The sequence below is a fragment of the Lichenostomus cassidix genome, chromosome 2, assembly GCF_008360975.1.
Source record: "Lichenostomus cassidix isolate B80296 chromosome 2, HeHo_3.0, whole genome shotgun sequence".
NCBI classification, from domain to species: domain Eukaryota; kingdom Metazoa; phylum Chordata; class Aves; order Passeriformes; family Meliphagidae; genus Lichenostomus; species Lichenostomus cassidix.
Window position 1 is genome coordinate 105,527,482 of NC_139482.1, and position 20,676 is coordinate 105,548,157.

Below are 20,676 nucleotides of genomic sequence, written 5' to 3' on the forward strand. Positions count from 1 at the left end.
TTAGGAACTCCTTCTTCTTCTTTTCTTTTTTTAAGGAAGCTGGCATTTTATTAATCCTGCTGACTAGAGACTTTGTTTTCAGAAGAGTTTTTATCTTATGTCTCCAGCTTTAGAATATAACTTCCTGCTAATCTTGCTGCTCCCTTCATTCACCTTTGTCCATAACAGAGGGGAAAACATTGCACTTCCCTTGCACCTCTCTTCATAGCTTTCATGTAACCTTCAGTTAAGTCCTATTTTAGTTCTGAGTATCATTTTTCTCAATGGTGAAAAGTGAATAGGCTTTGCTTTCAAAATCAACATTATCTGTGCTAAACATTAACAATGTACTAAAGATTTTATAGTGATTTTTGTATGTAGATTTGAAACTGCTTTAACAAAGACATGAATTGTTTTTAGGCCATTGGCACAAAGAACAGCCATACACAGGAGTTAAGGCTGAGATTTTCAAATCTAACTCCACCCCCAGCCCATCAGGACCTGACAGCCAAGATTCACAACCCTGAGCAGCTCCTTTGCTGTGAGTCAGCATCAATGTCTTCCACTGGAGTTAGTTTGCACTGTTATAGGCTTGACTTAGATATGAATGATTCCTTGCAAGATCAGTGAACATACAATTTATATCCTTCAGTGTATGCTTTCGTGTGTTAAGAAAATTAAAAAGGATTATAAACCAGAACTGTACATTAAACACAATAATCAAGAAGGGGAACAGAGTGGTTTAAAAAAAACACTTACTTCAAACCACGTAGAATTATGCATAATCACAGTAATCCTTATCATCCCCTATTGCTATAGGAAGCCTCCTCACTGAAAATGTGACTGCATGGGAAGAAGTCTCAGGATAATGCTTTAGAGACTCAAGGATTGCCAAACTCCAGCTCTTGGAGTTCCCTGGGGCTGGGGGTTTAGGTAAGGACTCCACACTTGGATCGAGACTCAGGATGTGCTTGTTTTCTCTCCTACAGTGGTGAGTCAGATCAGATCCGATTCGCAGGCTCAGCCTCCCGCTGGGCAGTAAAAACACCGTTCTCCTCTTGGGTATAGTTCCCAGCTCCAAAATAAACACTGAGAGCAGCCAAACTATGGTCAAAAAACATCTAGAATGAGCACACTGGGTTGCAAGGGGGATGTCAAGAGGCTGTCGCTTCAGACAGTGCACCCTGCCGAAACTTCTCACATGACCTTCAGCACACAGACAGGTCTCTGCTCCCGTCAAACCCAGGAGAAATGTTTGTACATTCCAGTTAATTGTGAAGCTTGGCAGCAGAGCAACAGAAAATGACTGCAAAGCACAAAAAAATCAGAGAGCTGCAGAGTGGCCTGCAAAATGCACAAGTTTAGGGGTTCTGAAATCAACACATCCAAACACAATTCAGAAGAAACACTGCTAATGAAACCAACCTAACCGCCTGAATTATATCCTCAAAAAAATCCCAGAGTTGGAAGCCAATGTTTTTGCGGTTTTTTTTAAGGGAGATGAGCCTGAAGAATATGGCCTTATTTTTTCCCCTGGATTATTTGTGCACTTTGTCAGACTTGCCATACAATCCTGCCCTCTAAAGCTCTTTAAAATAACATACCTTATTGTGGCAACTTGAAAGATAATTCACAAATCCCAGGGGAAACACTCCTCCTTTGGCACAGGGGCTCTCAAAAATCATCTGTCACTTGGAGCTTCCAGGCTATGCCTCCCATCCTATAAGGCCCCTAGAGCAGGCTCTGCTGTGTTAATGAGAATATCAAGGTAATTGCATTGCAAAAGCCAAATGTCTTGTTTTGAGCTATGTTTTCTCTGAGGTGAGTATCCGGATGAGATACTGAGTCCCGCAAGAGTTCATTCACAGCACAGCTTGCAGGCTTCACTGGAAGCATGGTCTTTGGTCCTGGTACGCAGAGTAGGCACCTTTTTTGTGTCTGCAGACCATAGAAAACTTAGTGATTTCTTTAACAGTGAAGGAGTGTTGACATGTAAACCACAACAGGCTGCTTTTTTTTTGAGTGAATGCTCCATGGACTTAATCAGACTCTGGGTTTGTCCATAACAAGTTCAATAGTTGCTATTTGCTCTTAGATCCTCAGCTTCATTAAATGTAAAAGTTTCAGCTTTTGCCAGCAGTTAGTTGCATCTAGATCTATAAAGGCTGTTCTGTCTCTCTGAGAAGAGACATAAAACTGAGGCCTCGACCATCTGTGGTCATTAAGGATCCCATGACATGCTTCAAAAGGTGAAGATGGTAGCTTTTGTCTCAGGACCAAATTCTATTCCAAGTAACTAAATTCCTTCCACCATAAAATTCACCTCCAGCTTTTAATATAAGGTACAGTGTTTTCTTAAGTGTTCATAATGGAGTGATGTATTACGGCCTGATGGCCACATTCCATCCCAGGAATTATAGCATTATGGCAGTGGATTAAATGAAGTGTGCAGGTACACATGTTCGTCCTGTTGGTCACAACATGACACAGAGTAAGCTTGTCTCAGCACAGTAACACACGCACACACACACACACACACGAAAGCACATGGTCCAGAATGAAAAGGTTTTAATTTTTACTTACTTATGAACTTAAAAATCTGGTATCTTACAGATCCTGAGCCTCTCCTGATCAATAGAGAAGCAAATCCCACTGGAAAAGAGATAAGGTTGGCTGCAAAGGGAGAGTCATTCCTCCCATGTCTGGAAGCTAAAAACAGTATGTAAAAACAGAATAAATTATCTACTATTACCTTGGTGAAGTGTTTTTAATTTACTGCCCTGCTGGATGTGTGTGGTACGACATATACATGAGAAAAATAAGAAAGACTGTGTTTGTCTTGAATGTGCTTTGTATCTCATAATGCAATACCTTGCACATTTAACATTCTGCAAAATGTTTTGGTTGAATTTTTTTTGAATTCTGCTAGGAAGAGAATACATTTAACCCCAAGATACCTGTGATTCTAAGCAAGGGAACCTACCTGTCTGGTTTGTGTGTCACTGCTGAGGCCCTGTTCTGAGCAGAGCTGAAAGATTGTACTACCTTTGTATTTCAGAACATGTTGCAAGTACTCAGGACCAATCTACCCATGAATAATCTGTAGAGAACAACAGGCATTTTAGCTTTACATATCCTTTATCTGTGTGTGGACCACCCCTGAAATGGAAGGCAAGCCCATGGAAAAATGGAGAGTCCACTTGATTAAATATGATACAATTATTTGCACTTACATTTCTTTTAAATTCATAAAGGTAGAATGAAAGATGGACTGTTTGTAGCAATGTATGGAAGAAATCTGGGCATTGTAGAGTACAGACCTCTCAATAAAATAAACCTACTAAAGCTGAGAAGTTACTGCCTGCTTTTCTGTCTGCTTTTGTGGAGAGTGGAACTGAAAGTCTAACCATTGGAAATAATTTTTCTATAAACTTCAGTTATTCGTAATACAATAATCCTTCATATGGGCTATAAACTTTTGGTTCCACTCTCTTCCAAGCTGCAAGATTGAAGTGAAACTTGGCAGTATTCTGTTTGTTGAAATGAAAAGCCCTAGGTCAGATTCTGATCTCCCATTGGCCTCACACCTGTGAACTGACTTTGATGGTGTAAATTTTACTTACTCCAGCATAAGCAATAACAGAATCAGACCCTCCATATGCTTTTTATCTAAAGCTGTGTTCCAGATGTATTTATGTAGCCTGTTTTCAATAAAATGTGTGCATTTTAAGATGTAAATGGATTTTTCTTTAATTACAACCATATGGACTGTTATTAAATTTTCATTTTAAAAATGCAGATGCAGCAAGCCCAGCCATATTGAAGCATCACAATGGGTTCACTTGACCAGTGCAGTTTTCACACAGCACCCAAGTAAAAGCAAGACTCTTAAAGCTGGGACAGACAGGCAAAAACATGAGATGACATCAAAGTGTGTGTGTAACACTGTGACTTGATTTTCCTGATATTAGAGCCCCACATCCAATGAAGTATTTGCCACTACTCTTTTCAAGAGGAGGCGAAATTAAGTGCAAAACTGGTTCAGCATATTCCCTCAAGCTGAGGTATCACTACTACTTTTTGTCTACCTTTGCTACAAGTCAGCAGCCCTGCTCAGCGCTCGGCTTCTTTACAGGTTCAGGCTGTCACTGGATGCCTTGAATCCAATCAGCCCTCAAAATCAGAGCTACATGGCTGGATTGGTGTGTTAGAAGAATTCTGTGCCTATCTGGGGGGGCAGTCCTGGAATGAACATATTCCTTCCCCCCACTTTCCGCCTCTGTGCTGTGATACCTCACGCTGAGGCTCCAGGAAGGAAAGGTCAACCTGCTGCTGCCCCCACACCAGAGACTGGCTTTGTGCTCAGCATCAGCAGTGGTGCCTGAGGGGATGAGACCTCCCTGATGCTCATACTTGATGGTGCCCATTCCTGAGGGTCTCTGTACCCCCCACAGCCTTTTGTGCATCTCCACCCCTAAGGGCTGGTTCCCAGCCCAGACTGGGGGATTGATTTTTCCAACAACAGAAAGGCAGGGGCAAGTAACAAAGTTTGATTGATGGATTTCCCATTAAAAAAAGGAGACAGATTTGCTAATGAATAAATGTTTAAGAGAAAGGTGTCAGTTTTGATGGAGTTTTTCATCAAATCTTCCCGAAATTAAGCATTTCAGTAAGATAAAAGAAAATTCACCAGGAAAACTTCTTTTACACATCCACAGCTCCATGAAATAGGTGGCTGGTATAATAATCATTATGCTTATGCTTTTCCTTAGCACATTTTGACATTATTAAATGGAAGGTTTTCCACTACTGTTCCACAAGAATTTTTTATATTTATGTGTGTGTTTTGTTTGTCTATTTGGAACAACTATTTTCAAATTAAATTGATTCTGAATTTTATCTGCCATACCTGATAATGATTTCAAGTTCAGTCATGCTTCTGTGCTGTAAGGATGCTTTCTTCCCTGGACAACTGGAGAACACAGACTATGCTTCTCTGCTACTATCATTATTATTTCCTCAGCCTTTAATTTCTACATTCTGGGTATGTTGGATACTTATGTTTGACTCATGTCTTCTTCAGAATACAGCTGCCAAGTGGTGGGGAAGTTCAGTTTTCTCAGACTTGGATAAGTTAAGAATGTTTTTTCTCCTGGATTCAACTATTATGGACTCCTGGGTCATGTTCAGCTGTGTCCCAGTAATGCAGGATAAAACAAGGATGCTTGCACAGAACAACTGCAACAGTCAGAGTGTTCCTGTCCTCTCCTGTAGAGGGAAGAGTTTGATAAATGGAAAAATGTCTATTCCTGGCAGTAGAGAATGGACTCCTTCACTGTAGGGCTCAGGCTTACCCCAGACCTTCCCAGGGCTGCAGTCATGAATGCTTGGTTTGGCTGCACTGTGGTGTGTTATGAAGACGTGAAAAGTGAGCTAGATGGCTAAGCTGCCCCATCTGCATTATTTTTCTTCATTCTAAAATTTAATAAAACCCCATGTGGTTACAATTGAAAAAAAATCCATTAATGTTCCCAAAACGCTTCATATCTAAAGCAAAATGTATATTAACTTCCCATCCCCCATCTCTAGTGAACAATAAGATATACTTTTTCATTGAATCAGTGAAAATCATTAAATAACTTATTACATCATCAACCCAAACCATGTACTTTTACTTACTTTTCTAATGACTAACGAATGAAGTTAACATATCAATGTCTTTATATGCATCAGGGAAGAAAGGGTGGGGCATGTGAATGTAGAATCTAAACAGAGATTCTTTCATATTCTTATATATTTTAAATAGGGGTAGGTGTTTCTGTCTGGAGACCATATGTTTGGGGTTTTTTTTAACAATCTGTGTGTGTGTAAAAAATCAAAAATTAAGTGGTATGGACAGCTACAGTGTGGGCTCTGGAGTTCTGGTGAGGTGATTTAGATATGAAGAGATGTCCAGATGAAAAATCCTTTTCCTTCAGGCACATTTTCCGTTATTTGGATGTTATCTGAGCAGCACCAGTTCACAAAGTCCTGGATGTGCGTTCTGTGGAACAGCAGCAGGGTGGAATTACCATCAGGGGGCTTGTCAGTGTCAGTCTGGCTGATGGTGTGGGGGGAAAGTCTCATGGGCAGCTTAATGGCACCAGGGCTCTGCATGCAGAGACATCGAGGCTTTGCAGCAAAGGGATGAGTCCCTCAGCCCCAAAAACTGAAGGGCTGAGTGTGGGAGGGGCTCTCTGCATCCCCTGCACTACCAGGGTGTAACACACACAGCAGGGCAGCTTTAATTTCACCCACTCTAGACAGCAACCGGTTTGCTACAGAAACAATACCCCTAGAACAAAATGGCACTCCCAGCTGCAGAAAAAAAAAGAGGCAGTCACCTTTGAAGTCACTCTCAAGCCTGCCCCATAAGCAGGCTGTCTGGATGCACAGTACGTCATCAGGTTCATCTTCCAGCCTGGGGGAGTTGTGTGTCATCACCTCTGCAGTGCGCCTGAACCCCGACCAGGGCTCCTGAGCCTGTGTGTGCCATGGTGCAATGTGCAGTGCTGCTGCCAAAACACAGGACCAGCTGGTTTATTCATTTTACACAGTGCAAAAATGTTATTAAACTGCACCATACAGATAAGTGCTAGAAAAATTGCTAGGTTATTTTTTTCACATAAAATTAGCCAATTTGCTGGTGTATGTAATTGTAAAGAATGCAAAGCATCCCATTCAAGTGATTAACCTCTTAGTTAATAAAAGCAACAATTGCATGTGTATAAATAATATAATAAAAGGAACATTCATATCGAAGTAATATAGCGCATACTATCCTGTTTCTCTCCTTAATTAGTAAATAATTCATCAAATTCTGCAATGAATTGTGCTCCCACCCACATTTCTTCATCCAATTATCGTGAAATAGGAAAGCAGGAGCCTTCCTTCTTTGAAAAGGATGTGATAATGAAATTGTTCAATAGCTCTTCTCAGCCCTCTGCTAGGCTAAATTAGTACTTTCTTGGGCATACTGTTTCTTTTGTTAATTTCTTCCCTGATTCACTACTTTTTTTTCCTTTTTAATTGAAGATATCTTCTATGTTAAATGTCATTTTACACTGACACACTTTAAAAGAAGTATATTCGCTATGGTTTGTTTTCAGCAGACACAAATGAAATTAATTCTACACTACAGACGAATAGCAGTGTTTGCTTGCCAAAGTGATCCTTCATGCTTTAGACTGTAATACACAAACAAAATCAAAAGCATGTTATAAAATACAAGATACAAAAGAAGCTGCAAAAGCAAACACTTACTTATAAGATCTCAAACCCAGAATTCAGATTGTCCTTGAATGAATGACATGTTTAAATAAGAATCTTTGTTACCTGTTCAAATTCCATTTCTTCCATTAGATCTTTGCATGACTCAGTCACTGAAAGAATGGACAACTACCTAATGTTGTCTTTCAGCTGTTTGGTGTGTGGTCTTGTGTTTTATGTCTCACAGCATTCAGATCCTACTCAGAGGACAGAATTCCCCATCTCTTTGTGGGCATGTTTAAGGTACACCTCACTGTAGAACTGGATGGCCTCAAATAGTAAGGAAGAGCATTTTTACAACACTAATATAGAATAAAGAAAGACTTGTCTGTGTTTTATAAGTGATGAACTAAGGCCCACAGAAATAAAGATCCAAAGTATTCAAGAATTTCAAGTCATGATTTTGAGGCACCAAGAGTCTGAACTTTCAGAACAACCCATGTGCATCTGTTCATATGAAAACATATGACTGCTATGTAAGGTGTGTGCATAGGAGAATATGTACACATGTATCATGCAAAGCACAACATCTATTTAAAGGACTGCCATCATTAGGGTCCTGAACAGCTCTGAGTGCTCTGATGTTTCCAATGGGACAGCAAAACAAAGTTCCCATGAGAACAACTATCACTGAGCCAGGCTGCTGGTGCCTTGCTGGGAGTCCACTGTGAGGAAAGAGCTTGCAGGAGCTTGCCTTGAGTCTCTACCCAGTTCCAACCTATCCATGCCAGGAATGGTTGAAAACTTTGAGAAAATCCTGGTTGACCTTTGTCTGGACCATGCCTAATGGAAACCAGTGCTTGAGACATGAAGCTATTAAAATCTAACACTTCAGAAGCCTGATGCTTCATGTTTTGAAGGGTTTGCCTGGTAAATCACCTCCTACTGCAAAGGTCACACTGTGCCAAATATCAGATCCCTGTTTTGAAGCATAAGGCCTTCAAAAGCCTGAAAGATAAGACCACCAGAATTTTAAATTTGGGAAGAACAATACCCTTTTTTGTTTGCTAAGACAGATTGGGAAATAGCTGAAAAAAATTGTCAAAAAAGATTTTTAAAACCAGTCAGCTAGGGTAGACACCTGGTATTGAGAACTTCAGCAAAAATGTCTGGGCAGGGCAAGTTAATAACAGGCACTTTTGTTTTACTAGAACTATAAACCATGTGAGGCCACCAGCTTTGCTTATTATAAGGTCATTATGAAAAGTATATTTAGGGAGCTATATTACTATTTGCTTTATTTTTCCATGTGGGGAGGTAAATTTCACTATAGAAATAAAACAATGAAAAAGTGTTAGCTAGTCTGTGTTGTTGTTGCTTTTTTATCTTTATGTGTAAGCATGCTACTACTTAATGCATTGTAAGTAGTACTTAAGAGCATTATGAAACAGATTTTTTTTTTCAGAATCTGCTTCAACTTACCTAGTAGGGATATACTTACTAGTGAATACTGATACTCAAATCTGTTCTTGAATATTCTGAGACTACCATGTTGCATGATTTAAACACAAAAGCCCCTGCAAGGGTTAGAAGAGACAGATTATCCTCTTCACTTTCTCTGTGGTGTCCACTTTATTTTTTCTTGTTTTAAAAAGAAATCTGTTAGTGTTATGATAGCAAAGAAAATCTGAAAAATATGACCCCCAAGTGTCACTGGTGTCCACCTGAACAAATAGCCATACACCCTGAACTTCCACACTCAGGCTGCTGAGTTCAAAGGCTGTTAAATCAGATGCCACTTGTGTGGGTTTTTTAAACGAAGTTTTTATTGCTCCTTAAAGCAAAGGTCTCCTCTTACAAAGATCTGTGCTATCTAATTTGATTGACAATTCTCTTGGATAAACTTTAATTGTAGCACAGAGGTGCTGAAGTGAGGAATTAAAAAGAGTCAGATGTCCGTGGCTGATGACATGAGTCCAGAAGCAGCCACTCCAAGGATACACAAGTGCATTTTGAGAAAATCAAATGTGTGGTCAAAACTGAGGCCTCATTGTGAGGAAAACCAGACTTAGTTTTCCTCTAGCTATGGAGGTGTGGAGCTCTGTTTTGAAGGCATCAGCTGTTCTTTTTGTAGAGGCTGAAACTTTTCCAGTATGGAAGACTGTGTCTCCAGTTCTTCAGCAATTCTGGTGACATAAGCTGGGGTAGATGGTAGAGGATTTTATCCTGTTGTGTTGGTTTTTTTCTTTTGGCTTCAGGCAAAGATCATTTTCATCACAAAGCAATGCTTAGTCTCTTGGGACAAAGGCAATACCAGTTTTCATGGTTCTGTGTATTTCTTGTAAGGAGAATCAGGATTGGAGTGAAGGTGTAGTCCTCTGAACCATTAACTCTTTGAAAAAATCATTTACTCCAGTTTGCCCACATAAAGTGAAATGGCACCATTAAAATGAAAGCACAGATAAAATGGAAGCTTTCAAAATACCAAACGACATAGTGGAAGACTTGGCACAGTGTCTAACTATGAGAAGACAGAATACTAAAGACTGTTTTTTAATGAGCATATGACTCCTCCCCCCAAATAGTTGGATCTAAAGCCTGATAAATCAAATATTACTCACCAGACAACGAAAAGCTTTAGTCAAAGGCATTTAAAGATGTGTTAATTAGTCAAAAGAGAGAGTCCATACAGTCTTGTAAATATTACAGGAGAAATCTATTAACTCGAGTGAGCAGATATTAATTGAAAACGTTGTATAAGAGCTACAGAGTTCACAGAAAGTGCAGTTCACTTGCTATTAAAGCCTCTGTGTATGCAAATTCAGTAGCTAGCAGATTAGCTTGCACTCAGCTATGATGCCTGGCTGTGAATAACTGGAAAACCTCATCACACATTGGCTGCATATCTACCAGCAAAGCTGTTACCTGCTGCCTGGGTATGAAGTGTAAAATAACAGGCGAGGGGCTGTGGGGCTTCAGCAGCAGCGTAGAGAGGCTGAACTAAACACTGAGGGAAGGTCTTCTGAGACAGATTTCCTTTCCTCTGTCTTCCTTGGGAAAGAGGCTGTGTCAAGATGCTGAGGCCTTGTGCCAGAATTTGGCTCCTTTCCAGAGTCTGGTTCACACACTCCCAGGTTTCTTTCCTGTAGGAGCTGGAGTACAAGGGACGTCGTGGGCTCAGCTGGGGCAAGCACCTGGCTGTGGGAACTCACAGGCCCTCCAGAGTGGTCCTCAGATTAGACTTAGGTAGCTACCAAGGGAAGTAGCCTCTTCACCATGCTCATTCCACCAATGGCATCTATAGGGAGCTGAAGGTGTCCCTCAGGCATCTTCTTTTCCCCATTTGCAAAGTACCTGCTGCCTTGCTTCTGTTTTGAATGAGAGTCAGAACAGCCTTTACCAGTTAAGGGTGAGGAACAAACAAATAGTCAATCTCAATCATTAATTTTAAACCTTCCTCTGGCCCATCCCGTGGCCCTGTGCCATCCTTAATCTCCCACTGCCTCTGTTTCCCTGCCCCTAAACAGCAGATACTAGCCTTTGCTATCTTTCAAGGGACTCCCAGGGGTTGGCAGAGAGCAGGGAGCTCCACAAGAGACAAGACCTAGCAGTACACAGGGAGATGTCTGGATGCCTTTCTGAAGCCAAATTCACTGTGTTTATTTCCTAACAATCTCTTGTAGCCCTGAAGTAACTTGTTAGAGTGTCTGAGCTAGTAGGGCTGGATTCACCTAAACTGCAATGACTGAGTCATGAACACGGTGCCTGTGAGGTCTCCATGGAGCCAGGGCAGAGAGAAAAGCATTAGGCAGCCCTTCAGATCTCAGTGGACCTGAAATGGCTCCTGAGGGAGCCACTCTCTGACTCTTATTTCTTGCCTGTACAGAGCCCAAGATACCTGTACTCCTAAATTTGTGGCTGCATGTTAACTAGGCTTAATAACAATTCCCCCTCCGCGTTCAGCAGAGCCTTCCAGGGACAACTACACAGCTCAGGGGTGACCAAACACTAGTTTCCCTATCTTTTTCTAGGAGCAATAGCAGTCCTAATTAATAGGGCTTTATTAAACCTCCCACTCTTCCTGCAAAGGCAGAGGCTCCTGCTCTTGCCCCCCTTGTGCCCACCAGAATGCGCCTCTGCAGGACACGGGTTGTTGGTGGCTGGATACACGTGGCTCTGGCTGCAGCAATGGCCATGCTGTGATCATCACCTCTGTGTGCACACGTGTTCCTGGAAGCACTTTGGATGCTCCTTGTTTATCAGTCTAACCCAAGTGGGTGAAGAGGGAGGGCAACATCACAGTTTCTCCACTCCAGTGAGTTCAGTATTAAACTGTGTTTCCTCTACTTTCCCCAGCGCTGAGATACGCATACCGGGTCTCCAGACAAGTCAAATGGCTGAACAGACAGTTAAAATCCTGCCTTTACTGCTGGGGCAGCATCAAACTTCCCCATCTGTACAGGGCCAGCCAGTGAGTACGAAGGCTGTGCTCCTCCCAGATACTGGCCTGGATAGGAGCCAGCATCATCTGTGGTGTAAGTTATAGCAATCCCAAACCTGACTGCAGCTGCTCAAATGCCACACTCATGTGAAGTCACAACCAGCCGAAGACCAGGTCATACACCCATGCTTTAGCCCATCAGCCTTAGAAAAGGTCTGTCTAGTTTGTTGTATAGGACCTATTCCATCCATGGATATAGCCAGTAAGGGGTGGTAGGAAGGCACTCAGTTTTGATGATGACATATAGCAAGTAAGATCTTCCATAACCTAGGAGGAAAGCCATAGTGTTTTTAATTCAGAACCAAACTGAGATATACTATTGAGCTTGAGGTGCCTTTTGTGCTGCACACAGCTTCCTCCTCCAAGGATTCTCTTTTTGGAATGAGTACTCACCAGCCTTTTAAACATCAGCTCTGTGCTCTCCATCAGACATGCTGCAGGTGCAAGTATATGGAAATTTGAAAAAAATACATTAAATACATGGTCAAAGTTCAGAACAGGAACTACTCGAGCAGCTGAATCCAGGGAATGTTGAAAGCACATCTTAGTTATCCTGGAACTGATTCAAACTCCTAAAGAAGCACTGCAGTGGGTTACCTCAGATCCACACCTGGTTTTGTGATCACCATCTTTCTTACTATATTCATCCATCAGAAAATACAAGGTGTTACAGTTTGGTAGAGGCATAAACACATCCCTGCCAATGGAAAATTGTGTTGGCAGTTTCTTTTATACCCAGCCAAATTTACAGAACTGGAAAGGTCAGCTATGGAGGCACTGGTTTTACATACATGCATTAATTGCAACACAGTTGTCTTTTGTTATTCATTTCATCTGCTCAGTATGTGTGAATGTGAATGAGAAGGAAGAGGAACCACAGAAAGACAGAAAAGGGAAACCAGGACCATCTATGAATGGGACTAGTCCTCCCTTTCTGGACCACACACTGGAAAAGATTCAAAAGGAGCCATCTGCAGGGAATGGGAAAAGTAAAGAGAAACATATCGCATGTCAGCTCTGTCTTTTACTATAAGGCTTTCAAAGGTGTGCTGCAGAAGCACTAGAATAGTTTAGTGGGCTCAGCTTCTTGGTGAACCCCTACAATGGGGATTTTCCCAAGGAAGGTGTGTGTGTTCAGGCTCTCTGCTATGTTAGCTTCCTCTTAAATATACAGCCTTGATTTTAATTAGTCTAACAAATTTTTCATTAAACACCATGACACACACACATGCTTATTGGAGATATCTGCCCTCAGTTAACGCTGGAAACTGAGAAAGAGAACCCTGAACAATGTCCTCCGAAAACGCAGAACATCAGTTTGCATTCATGCGTGGATTGAACACTTTTGGCTGTGATAGTGTCTGAAAAACAGACTGCATAAAGTGTGGTTAAGAGACTGAGTACAGCTTTCATTATTATAGCCTGCACACTATTCCTCTCACAGCTATATTTTAACTGTGTATTTACTGGACAGTGCAGTGCCCAGATACCCTAGGCAAAAGGACTTCCACTGCAAAAGATGCAGCACAAAAGTTGTCAAAACCTGGTATTCCTCTTCCCAGGACAAGTGAGAGAGACCAATTTGATTTTTATTTATGCCTCAACATATGTTACACACGAAGTGCAGAATTACTTCAGGGGCTGCATAGGTGCTGGGAGCTCTGTCCCCGGGGAGGCTTCGCCCGGCAGCGATCAGGGGAGAGAAAGCTTCCACCACCGGACTGCAAGCGACTCCCAGGGCTTGCTGGTGCGACAGATCCCCGGATGCCCGGGAAAAATACACGGAAAAAGTGCGCGGGAAGTCACGCTATTGGACGGCCAAGCACATAAAAAGCACTTAACTGCGACACAACCCCGGCCATTTTCTTTGGGTTTTTTGGGGGGTGAGTGGCTCGCCTCGAGGATCAGGTCTGCCCCACCACCCCCTCCGCACCGTCGCATTTTCCTGCCTGCGGTCCTGCTCGGTACCTGGCTGTCTCTCTTGTCCGTACAGTGCCACCTTCCCGCCGCGCCCCGCCGCTTCCCCGCGGCAGCTCCGTCGCCGCGACAACCGCGTGCTCCGCTGTCCGACGGCACAGACCGGTCCCTCGCCGCCCTCGCCACCGCCGCCGCTCCGGCCCTGCCCGCCCGCGGCTGCTCTCCGAGTGCGCCTGGAGCCACGGCAGCCTGCTCCTCGCCCACGGAAGGGACACGCAGCTGCTGCTTCTCGGAGGTCCACGGGAGCTACGCAGATTCTCGCAGCGCACACACTCCACCTGCCAAACTCACCGACGAGGCGCCTGGCGTACAGCGGTAACCATCTGTCCGGTATTGTCTTCTTCTTTCCTTTTCTATCCACCTTCGGTAGGCACACTTACCCTTCTTTATCAATAAACTGTTCTCAGATATAATATTATCGCATTTGCGCTTTTATTTTTTGTTGGAGAAATCTATTTAAAGGAGTCCTTCCCGATTCCCCCTCTTTACAGCGGGATGGGACAATAAGAAAGATGAATGCTGTGAAAGAATCACAGAATAGGACACAGCTTTCCCAGGGAACACAGGGTAATGAGCGTGAGCACTGCAGTCAGACTCGCCGAGACTGAGATACCAAAGCCTCCCAGATATGCCAACCTGCTGCTTCAGCTTCACGTAGTATCTCATGGTGCTGAGTTTTGGGATTGCATCCATTTAGTTAAACCCTTTTGCTTACAGGAGTTTGTTCAAGTAAGGAGAGCTTTCTGCTGTGCTGTGGCTTCCCAAAACCCCTGACCAGGGAACCTCTAGGATTGTCCAAAAGAATCACAGTACTGCATAAGAGAAAAAGGTTGTGATTTATAATTATAACTTAAAATCTTGCATCCTCAAATGATTAATGCAAAGTGAATTCTCCATAATTTATAAAATATATTTCGTTATATACATATGGAAAATAAGTTACATAGAATAAGCTGTATAGCCAGCACTGTACTAGAAGGACTTCTCCTTTCTGGTCTTCTAGTGTGGATTACCCAACGAAATGGCTTTGCAGATTGCTTAGGTAGTCATTTCATAGGAAGGCTCAGTCATTTGCTATATACTGGATACTGTATTGACTTCTAGGGAACATGGAATAAAAGTGCAATGAGTTAGAACTTCTTTAGCAAGCAGTTCAACAATCCTTTTTCCTGAAACCGTTCTTGTCTCTTTGAAACTATGGTTCAAGAGCCCCAGATAAAACATCAAGTCCTGAGTGAATACAAATTGTGCATTTATAGTGGTCTAGTCCAGATCAAATTAGCATGGATTTTCTTTAATCCTTTGACGTATGTTGCCACACAGGGGGGGAGGCATTTACCATAACAAAGGTGGACTATCATATTAAAGTTTTCCTTGTGCTCTTCATGGTGTAAGAGTTTCAATTCATTCCAGAGCCCCACAAGAGCTGCACTGATGTAAGCTTAACAGGAGGTGCTTAGGCAGTGAGCTGCATGTTAGAGTTTACCCATAGTGGGATTCCTGCAGCCCCCAAAATAATACTATCTGTATGTAGACAAGCAAGGACATGATACCTCTACCCTGTTCTCTGTTGGTTGCAATTATCTGTATGCTCTCCACCTTGCTAGTCTTCTCTTAGTTAGCATATTTAGTGTGCTTTTAAGGGATGGGCTGAATCCTGATTGGATACTTCCTTGTGTATTAATACAAGCAGGTGTGGGGTAGTTAAGAGTTTCTTGGAGTAACTGATTACTAATTTGATGCAAAATTAAGTAGCCATAAAAGAAATTACTGTTCAGCTGCACAAGCATGGCAAAATAACAAGGAAGGATTTGGACCTTGCATACCTCCCCTACCTGCTGCTGACAGAGTGATATGTCAGAAGCAGGTAGCAGCTCTGTGCTGCCAGAACATCTTTATATGCTGTTCACATTCCATTGCAACATGTCACATTTGATATGGCATAATGCAATGTGACTAATTTAATCAGATGTGAAGTGCACTACAGCAACGCATCTAGTCTGAAAATTTGGTTAAAAAAAAAAAAAAAAAGTTGGAGGAAAAAATAAAGCTTTCTCCAGTCCATGGCTGGATTATTTTTCTCAGCTGGAGGGCTTCATTTTCTGAGCTTGGCCTTTTCTATTCTGACCTTCCAGCCAAGGGCATGTGTCAGGAGGCTTGTATTTCCCAAAGGCAGTGACACAGTCTATTAGGTCATATGAGCTGGATCATCAAGCCTTTGTCCACCTCAACTTCTGGGCCACCATTCCTTACCCACCCCCACATCCCCCAGCACTAACTCATGATACGATGCCCTTGCCTTTGACAGGTCAGGAGGGAAAGAAGCATTTTATTGCTGAACACGTATATAGCAGAGCCCAGAAACGAAGCGAGCTTTCTGTGGTCTGGTGCTAGTCATTTAGAAGTCTGCATTTAATTAGCTACTGCTGAAATACGACAAGGAGAAAACACAAGATTTACCAGTGCACTTGCATTTCTAACCCAGGGCTTAGCATTGTTTTGTTTTAAGGTGATGATTATAAACATAAATATCAAAACAGCCCATGTCCACAGGAAGTTCATCAAGCTTTCAGTACTTTTGGAAAGCATACCCACACACATCCACTTTGGACTGTCTCTTAGCCTGGGGGTCTGTGGATGGACAGACTACCATGCACAGATGTTAGCAGCTTTGCCCTTTTAAACACCAAGTGACAAGTGAGCCAGAGATGACTCTTTTCTTTGGTTTAGTCCTTTATTTTAGAGCTGCCTCTTTTCTTTGTACATTACCAAGGATATGGAAGGCAGTGCAAATAGTCATTTGCCTGTTCTTCACTGTAGGCCTGAGGGTTTTTTTGGTTATATGTTGTTGTCCTCAAAGAGTTGTGGAAGGGTCTCGGAGGAATTCACAAAGTGCTAGAAGAAGCCTAAGAAACACTTAAGCTAATGAAAATCTGTAAGCTAGCTGAACCTAAGAGTGGGCTGTACAAGGGTTAGGTCGTCCAGAAGAAAGACTGTATTTTCACAAGATCTGGAAAGCAGTGCTATTAGGAAGAGGGGAACATGTACCTACTCCAGGTACTATGGCAGACACTTCCACAGAATAAGACTGAAAGAAAATCTGAGGAAACAGTATGATAAAATATGCTTATATGTTACAGAGAAATTAAAACTATTTATTCTGCCCTCCTCTAGTCCCTGTGCTGAGCATATCTCAGCCAAAGGAGAGGCTCACCTTTCCTTTGCTTCTTTGAGGACCAAGGAAACCAAGGAAAGCTTGCAGGGCTGTGCTCCTTTAAAACCCAAACATCATACACAGGTTTTTTGGGCTCTGTTCTCATTTCATTAGGCCTGAAAAGGCTTTGCTGATTACAAATGAGAAGATGCTGTGTTAGCTCCTCCTCCAGTGGTTGGTTTGCTTCTTATAGCCCTAGTCCTCTCTACATCCCCTATCAGTGGAGTTACCACTGTGTTCCTATCTAGGAATAAGGAAAGGAGGCACTTTCACAAAGAAGTTGGGCTCCATTGCAAGGTAAGGTCTTGTCATGCTAGAAAAGGTTTGTTGGTGTTGACTTAGCCCTAAGGCTTCCCTTTACTTTGTAATGTATGTGGTAAGTATGAGCTTTTATAGCTCTTGGAATCTGTTTCCTTATTTTCTTGTGAGACCAGTAACTTCATGATGGGTCCCCTGTTTGTTGACCTTTACTCTTAGCTTTAGGTAGACCCAATTAAAATGGCTCAGCAGAACAACCCAAGAGCTCTGGGTCCTCTTGGGGAAGAGGATATTGTAGCAGACAGTCAAACCCAGCAGCGTGCTAGACCACGGCGTGCTTCATCCCGGAGAAGAAGGCGTAGACATACAACTCGTGAGTCCCGAGCAGAAGATGAACCTAGGACCTTCCAAGGTAATCTACAAGAAAGGGGTAGTAGTATTGGGTGAAGAGGGGAATAAGTGTTAGTGAATTTGAGTTGCAGGTGGGTGCTGTTGAACCTGAATTCCTTGGTTGTCTTGTCTGTGTTCCCATAAGCAGCTCTCTTGAAATAATGGTTCAAAAGTACAAGAGCTCTAGGTGCATCCCTATAGGGGTTTCCCGTTAGCATTTTCAGAGCTGCTGTTTTCTGACCTGCACAAAATGTTGTCTTGTGTCCTTGCTCTGGCTCTCTTTCCCAAGACCTAAAACCTCCTATTTACTTAGAAAACAGAGAAATATCATCTTAGAGTACTTACTCTGTAATTCCTTCTTTTGCATGTCTGGCTTTGAAACTTCAGCATTTATACAGTGCTTGGAGATAAGGCTGGTTCCCCATGGTTTGAGTGGAGTTACTTGCCAGCCTCAGGAATGTTACCCTGTGCAGATCAGCTCTGCAGCTCACTAAGAGCAAATGTCATATAGGATCTACTGGGTTTGTACCTACCCAGTGTGACTTGTAGCTAGAGAAGGAGCAGCACAGTAATCTCATACTGGCTCTTGTCCTGAGGAGCCCAAAGCAAGGATGCTGCCAAGTGCCTTTGTTATAACAGGTAGGCACCTGGTTTCCAGACCTTCCAGCCATTTTACATGTGAAGGAAACCTCCTTCTAAATTGCAGAGGTGTTCTATACACATGGGCCTTGTCTCAGGAGGAGGCAATCTTCCTGGCCTGCTCATGGAGAACTCCAAATGCTCTTCTGTGCTTGCTGTTCAGAGTAGTGAGAGTTCCCATAGCCCAGGAGCAGGTTTCATTGTGTAACACAAACCCTTTTCAATGGCCAGAGCTGGTCCTTGATTAAGATTGTCTGGGAAGATTGTCTAGGGGTATTTCAAGGTCAAAACTCCATTTCCTTAGTACTTCTGAGAAGACAGAAAGACCACAAAGAAATAGAAACCAAGAACTGGTATGTTGGAGGGGTGGAGGGTGTGTGGAGAGAGGCAGAGGTGATAAAAAGAGTCAGGAGTAAATCAGATGTGTTGAGCTCCTGAACGAAAGACAGAATGAAGCATTGAGGCTCAATAAAGGTTTGTAGTTAGGTTTTTACATTCCTCCAATTTATTTTTTTTTTTAGTGGCTCTAGTCTTGTGTTAAAGCTAGCATACTAGATGGATTGCAGGACTCTTTCAGTGGTTTGCATGGAGCTGGAGGAGCACTGAAATCCAAGAGCATTGTGGTCATTGTCCCTGGTTTTAGTTCCAGACTTAGTTTACCAGAGGGTGAGGTTTCTCTGCTTGTACTGGGAAGACAGGGAGGGCTGTTCTCACTATTGTAGAGGCCAGCAAAATGGAGTGCAGTTAATTCTTAGTTCTGACCTTGGAAAAATGACCCTAGTTTTGTGATAATCAATTTACTTTCTCAAAGGCTTATGGTGAGGCTGGGGGGAAATAGTATGAGACACCCTTAAAATACTTAGGGATTAGGTGCCATATAGACAATCAGACACAAGCTTTTTCTTGGCTTTGGATCCTTGTCTTCTTCTGCTTGATCTAGTTTTGTTACTTTCCTTTGCAGTCTACAAATTTAGCAGTCGTGCCCCACCTGTGAGTACAGGCTGCAACTATGGAAGCTCTTCGGAGCACTCTCAGATTCCTGCACGGCCTGATGACGGAAATGTTATGGGAATGATGGCTAGGTCTGCTAGCTATTGGGTGAGACGAGAACCACCTCGATGCTGGGTCAGAGACTGCGCTTGCACTTGCTCAGAGACTCCAGTAGAAGGTCATCCTGCTAGGAGCCACCTGTTGCCACGTGATCTCCAGGATGAGGAAGGCAGCTCGATCTCCATGACAAGAGAGGAGTTATTTTCAATGGATGAAGCTTATGATGGCAGCATTGGAGACATTGGGAGAGCCAGCTTTTGGGCTGATGTTAGAAGTGATGACGGTCCCAGGAGTTTTGCAGAGGAGTATGCGCTGGTTCCCTTAAGCAGACGAAAGCAATATTCTGCCCAGACTTTTCATGATGCAGTGGAAAGATTTCTTAGAGGGTTCTGAGCTTTGGCACATCTGTTTTGAATTTGGAAGCCAAATCTATGGAGATGCAGATGCCTGACATGTGCACAGTTTATCGTAATACTGGCTGAAGCCTGCAGCAAAGCCATGAAGGTTTGAGTAGAGTAAAGCTTAGTATATTGCTCTTAGATTGACAGACAGCTAGAAAGTTATTTGCATTCCAGTTTTGTTTCCTTCATATGTGTTGCTTCTTCAGGAGCTTAAAAACCTTTAGTAATCATAAGGCATTAAAAATGGAAAAATTACTTTGAGTCTAAGTTAATGTAATGATGATTTATTTTGTAATTTTAAGAGAGGCAAAATACAGCCATACTTCTTTATATTTCTCAGCAGTAGAGTCTCTATTTAATAACTTCTTGAAGGATATTTGAAATTCAAAGCCTTTGTATATGCCAGTATTTCCTTTCACTAAGTGCTTTAATTGACTCTATAGTGGCCTAGAGGGTTAGGTATTTTTTTGTCTGTCTTTTCTTGATCTCAGAATTGTATTCTACTGCATATATTTGATTATTCATATATAAGCAGTTATGTATGATCATGTGAGCTAGCTAGAGCACAGCCTGCTTAAAAAGCTCTCTCACCCTTTACTGTTAACTAGTCATATGAATAAAAAATAAATGTGTTTTGGGACCTTATCAAATTTTGCAGTTCTTTTTTTGAGATGGTGAGTAGCTGAAAAAATGATCTGGATTTCTCAGCTGAGAAATTTTGGGTTAAGACATTTTTCCTTTATTTAGTTAATGGCTAGATTTTAGGAACATATGCCTTAGCCTAACAGTAAAATGCCAGTGCATGGTTACTGGAAAATGGCTTCAGAAACTTCAGAAACCTAATCCATGAGGATCATCAAAGTCCAAGTCCTGGCACGGCCAGGCCCCAGGAATCACACCAGGTGCCTGAGACAGTTGTCCAAAAGCTTCTTGAACTCTGTCAGACTGGTGCTGTTACCACTGCCCTGGGGAGCCTGTTCCAGTGGCTAACAACTCTCTGGGTGGAGAAGCTTTTCCTA

The 20,676-nt window shown here is 42.4% G+C and overlaps 1 protein-coding gene across 2 annotated transcripts; it reads left to right on the top strand.

The window, feature by feature from the left end:
* The first annotated feature begins 17,078 nt into the window (after positions 1-17,078).
* LOC146441917 (uncharacterized) lies at positions 17,079-20,294 on the top strand. Of its 2 annotated transcripts, none has more exons than XM_085052712.1 (3): positions 17,079-17,216; positions 17,397-17,589; positions 19,168-20,294. In XM_085052712.1, exons 2-3 carry the CDS (start codon positions 17,418-17,420, stop codon positions 19,647-19,649), a joined length of 654 nt encoding a protein of 217 aa, XP_084908838.1. In that variant the 5' UTR covers positions 17,079-17,216; positions 17,397-17,417; the 3' UTR covers positions 19,650-20,294. The 2 variants fall into 2 exon arrangements, with proteins under 2 accessions (XP_084908838.1, XP_084908839.1); XM_085052713.1 differs by having other exon boundaries at positions 17,125-17,295.
* Positions 20,295-20,676: the final 382 nt, after the last annotated feature.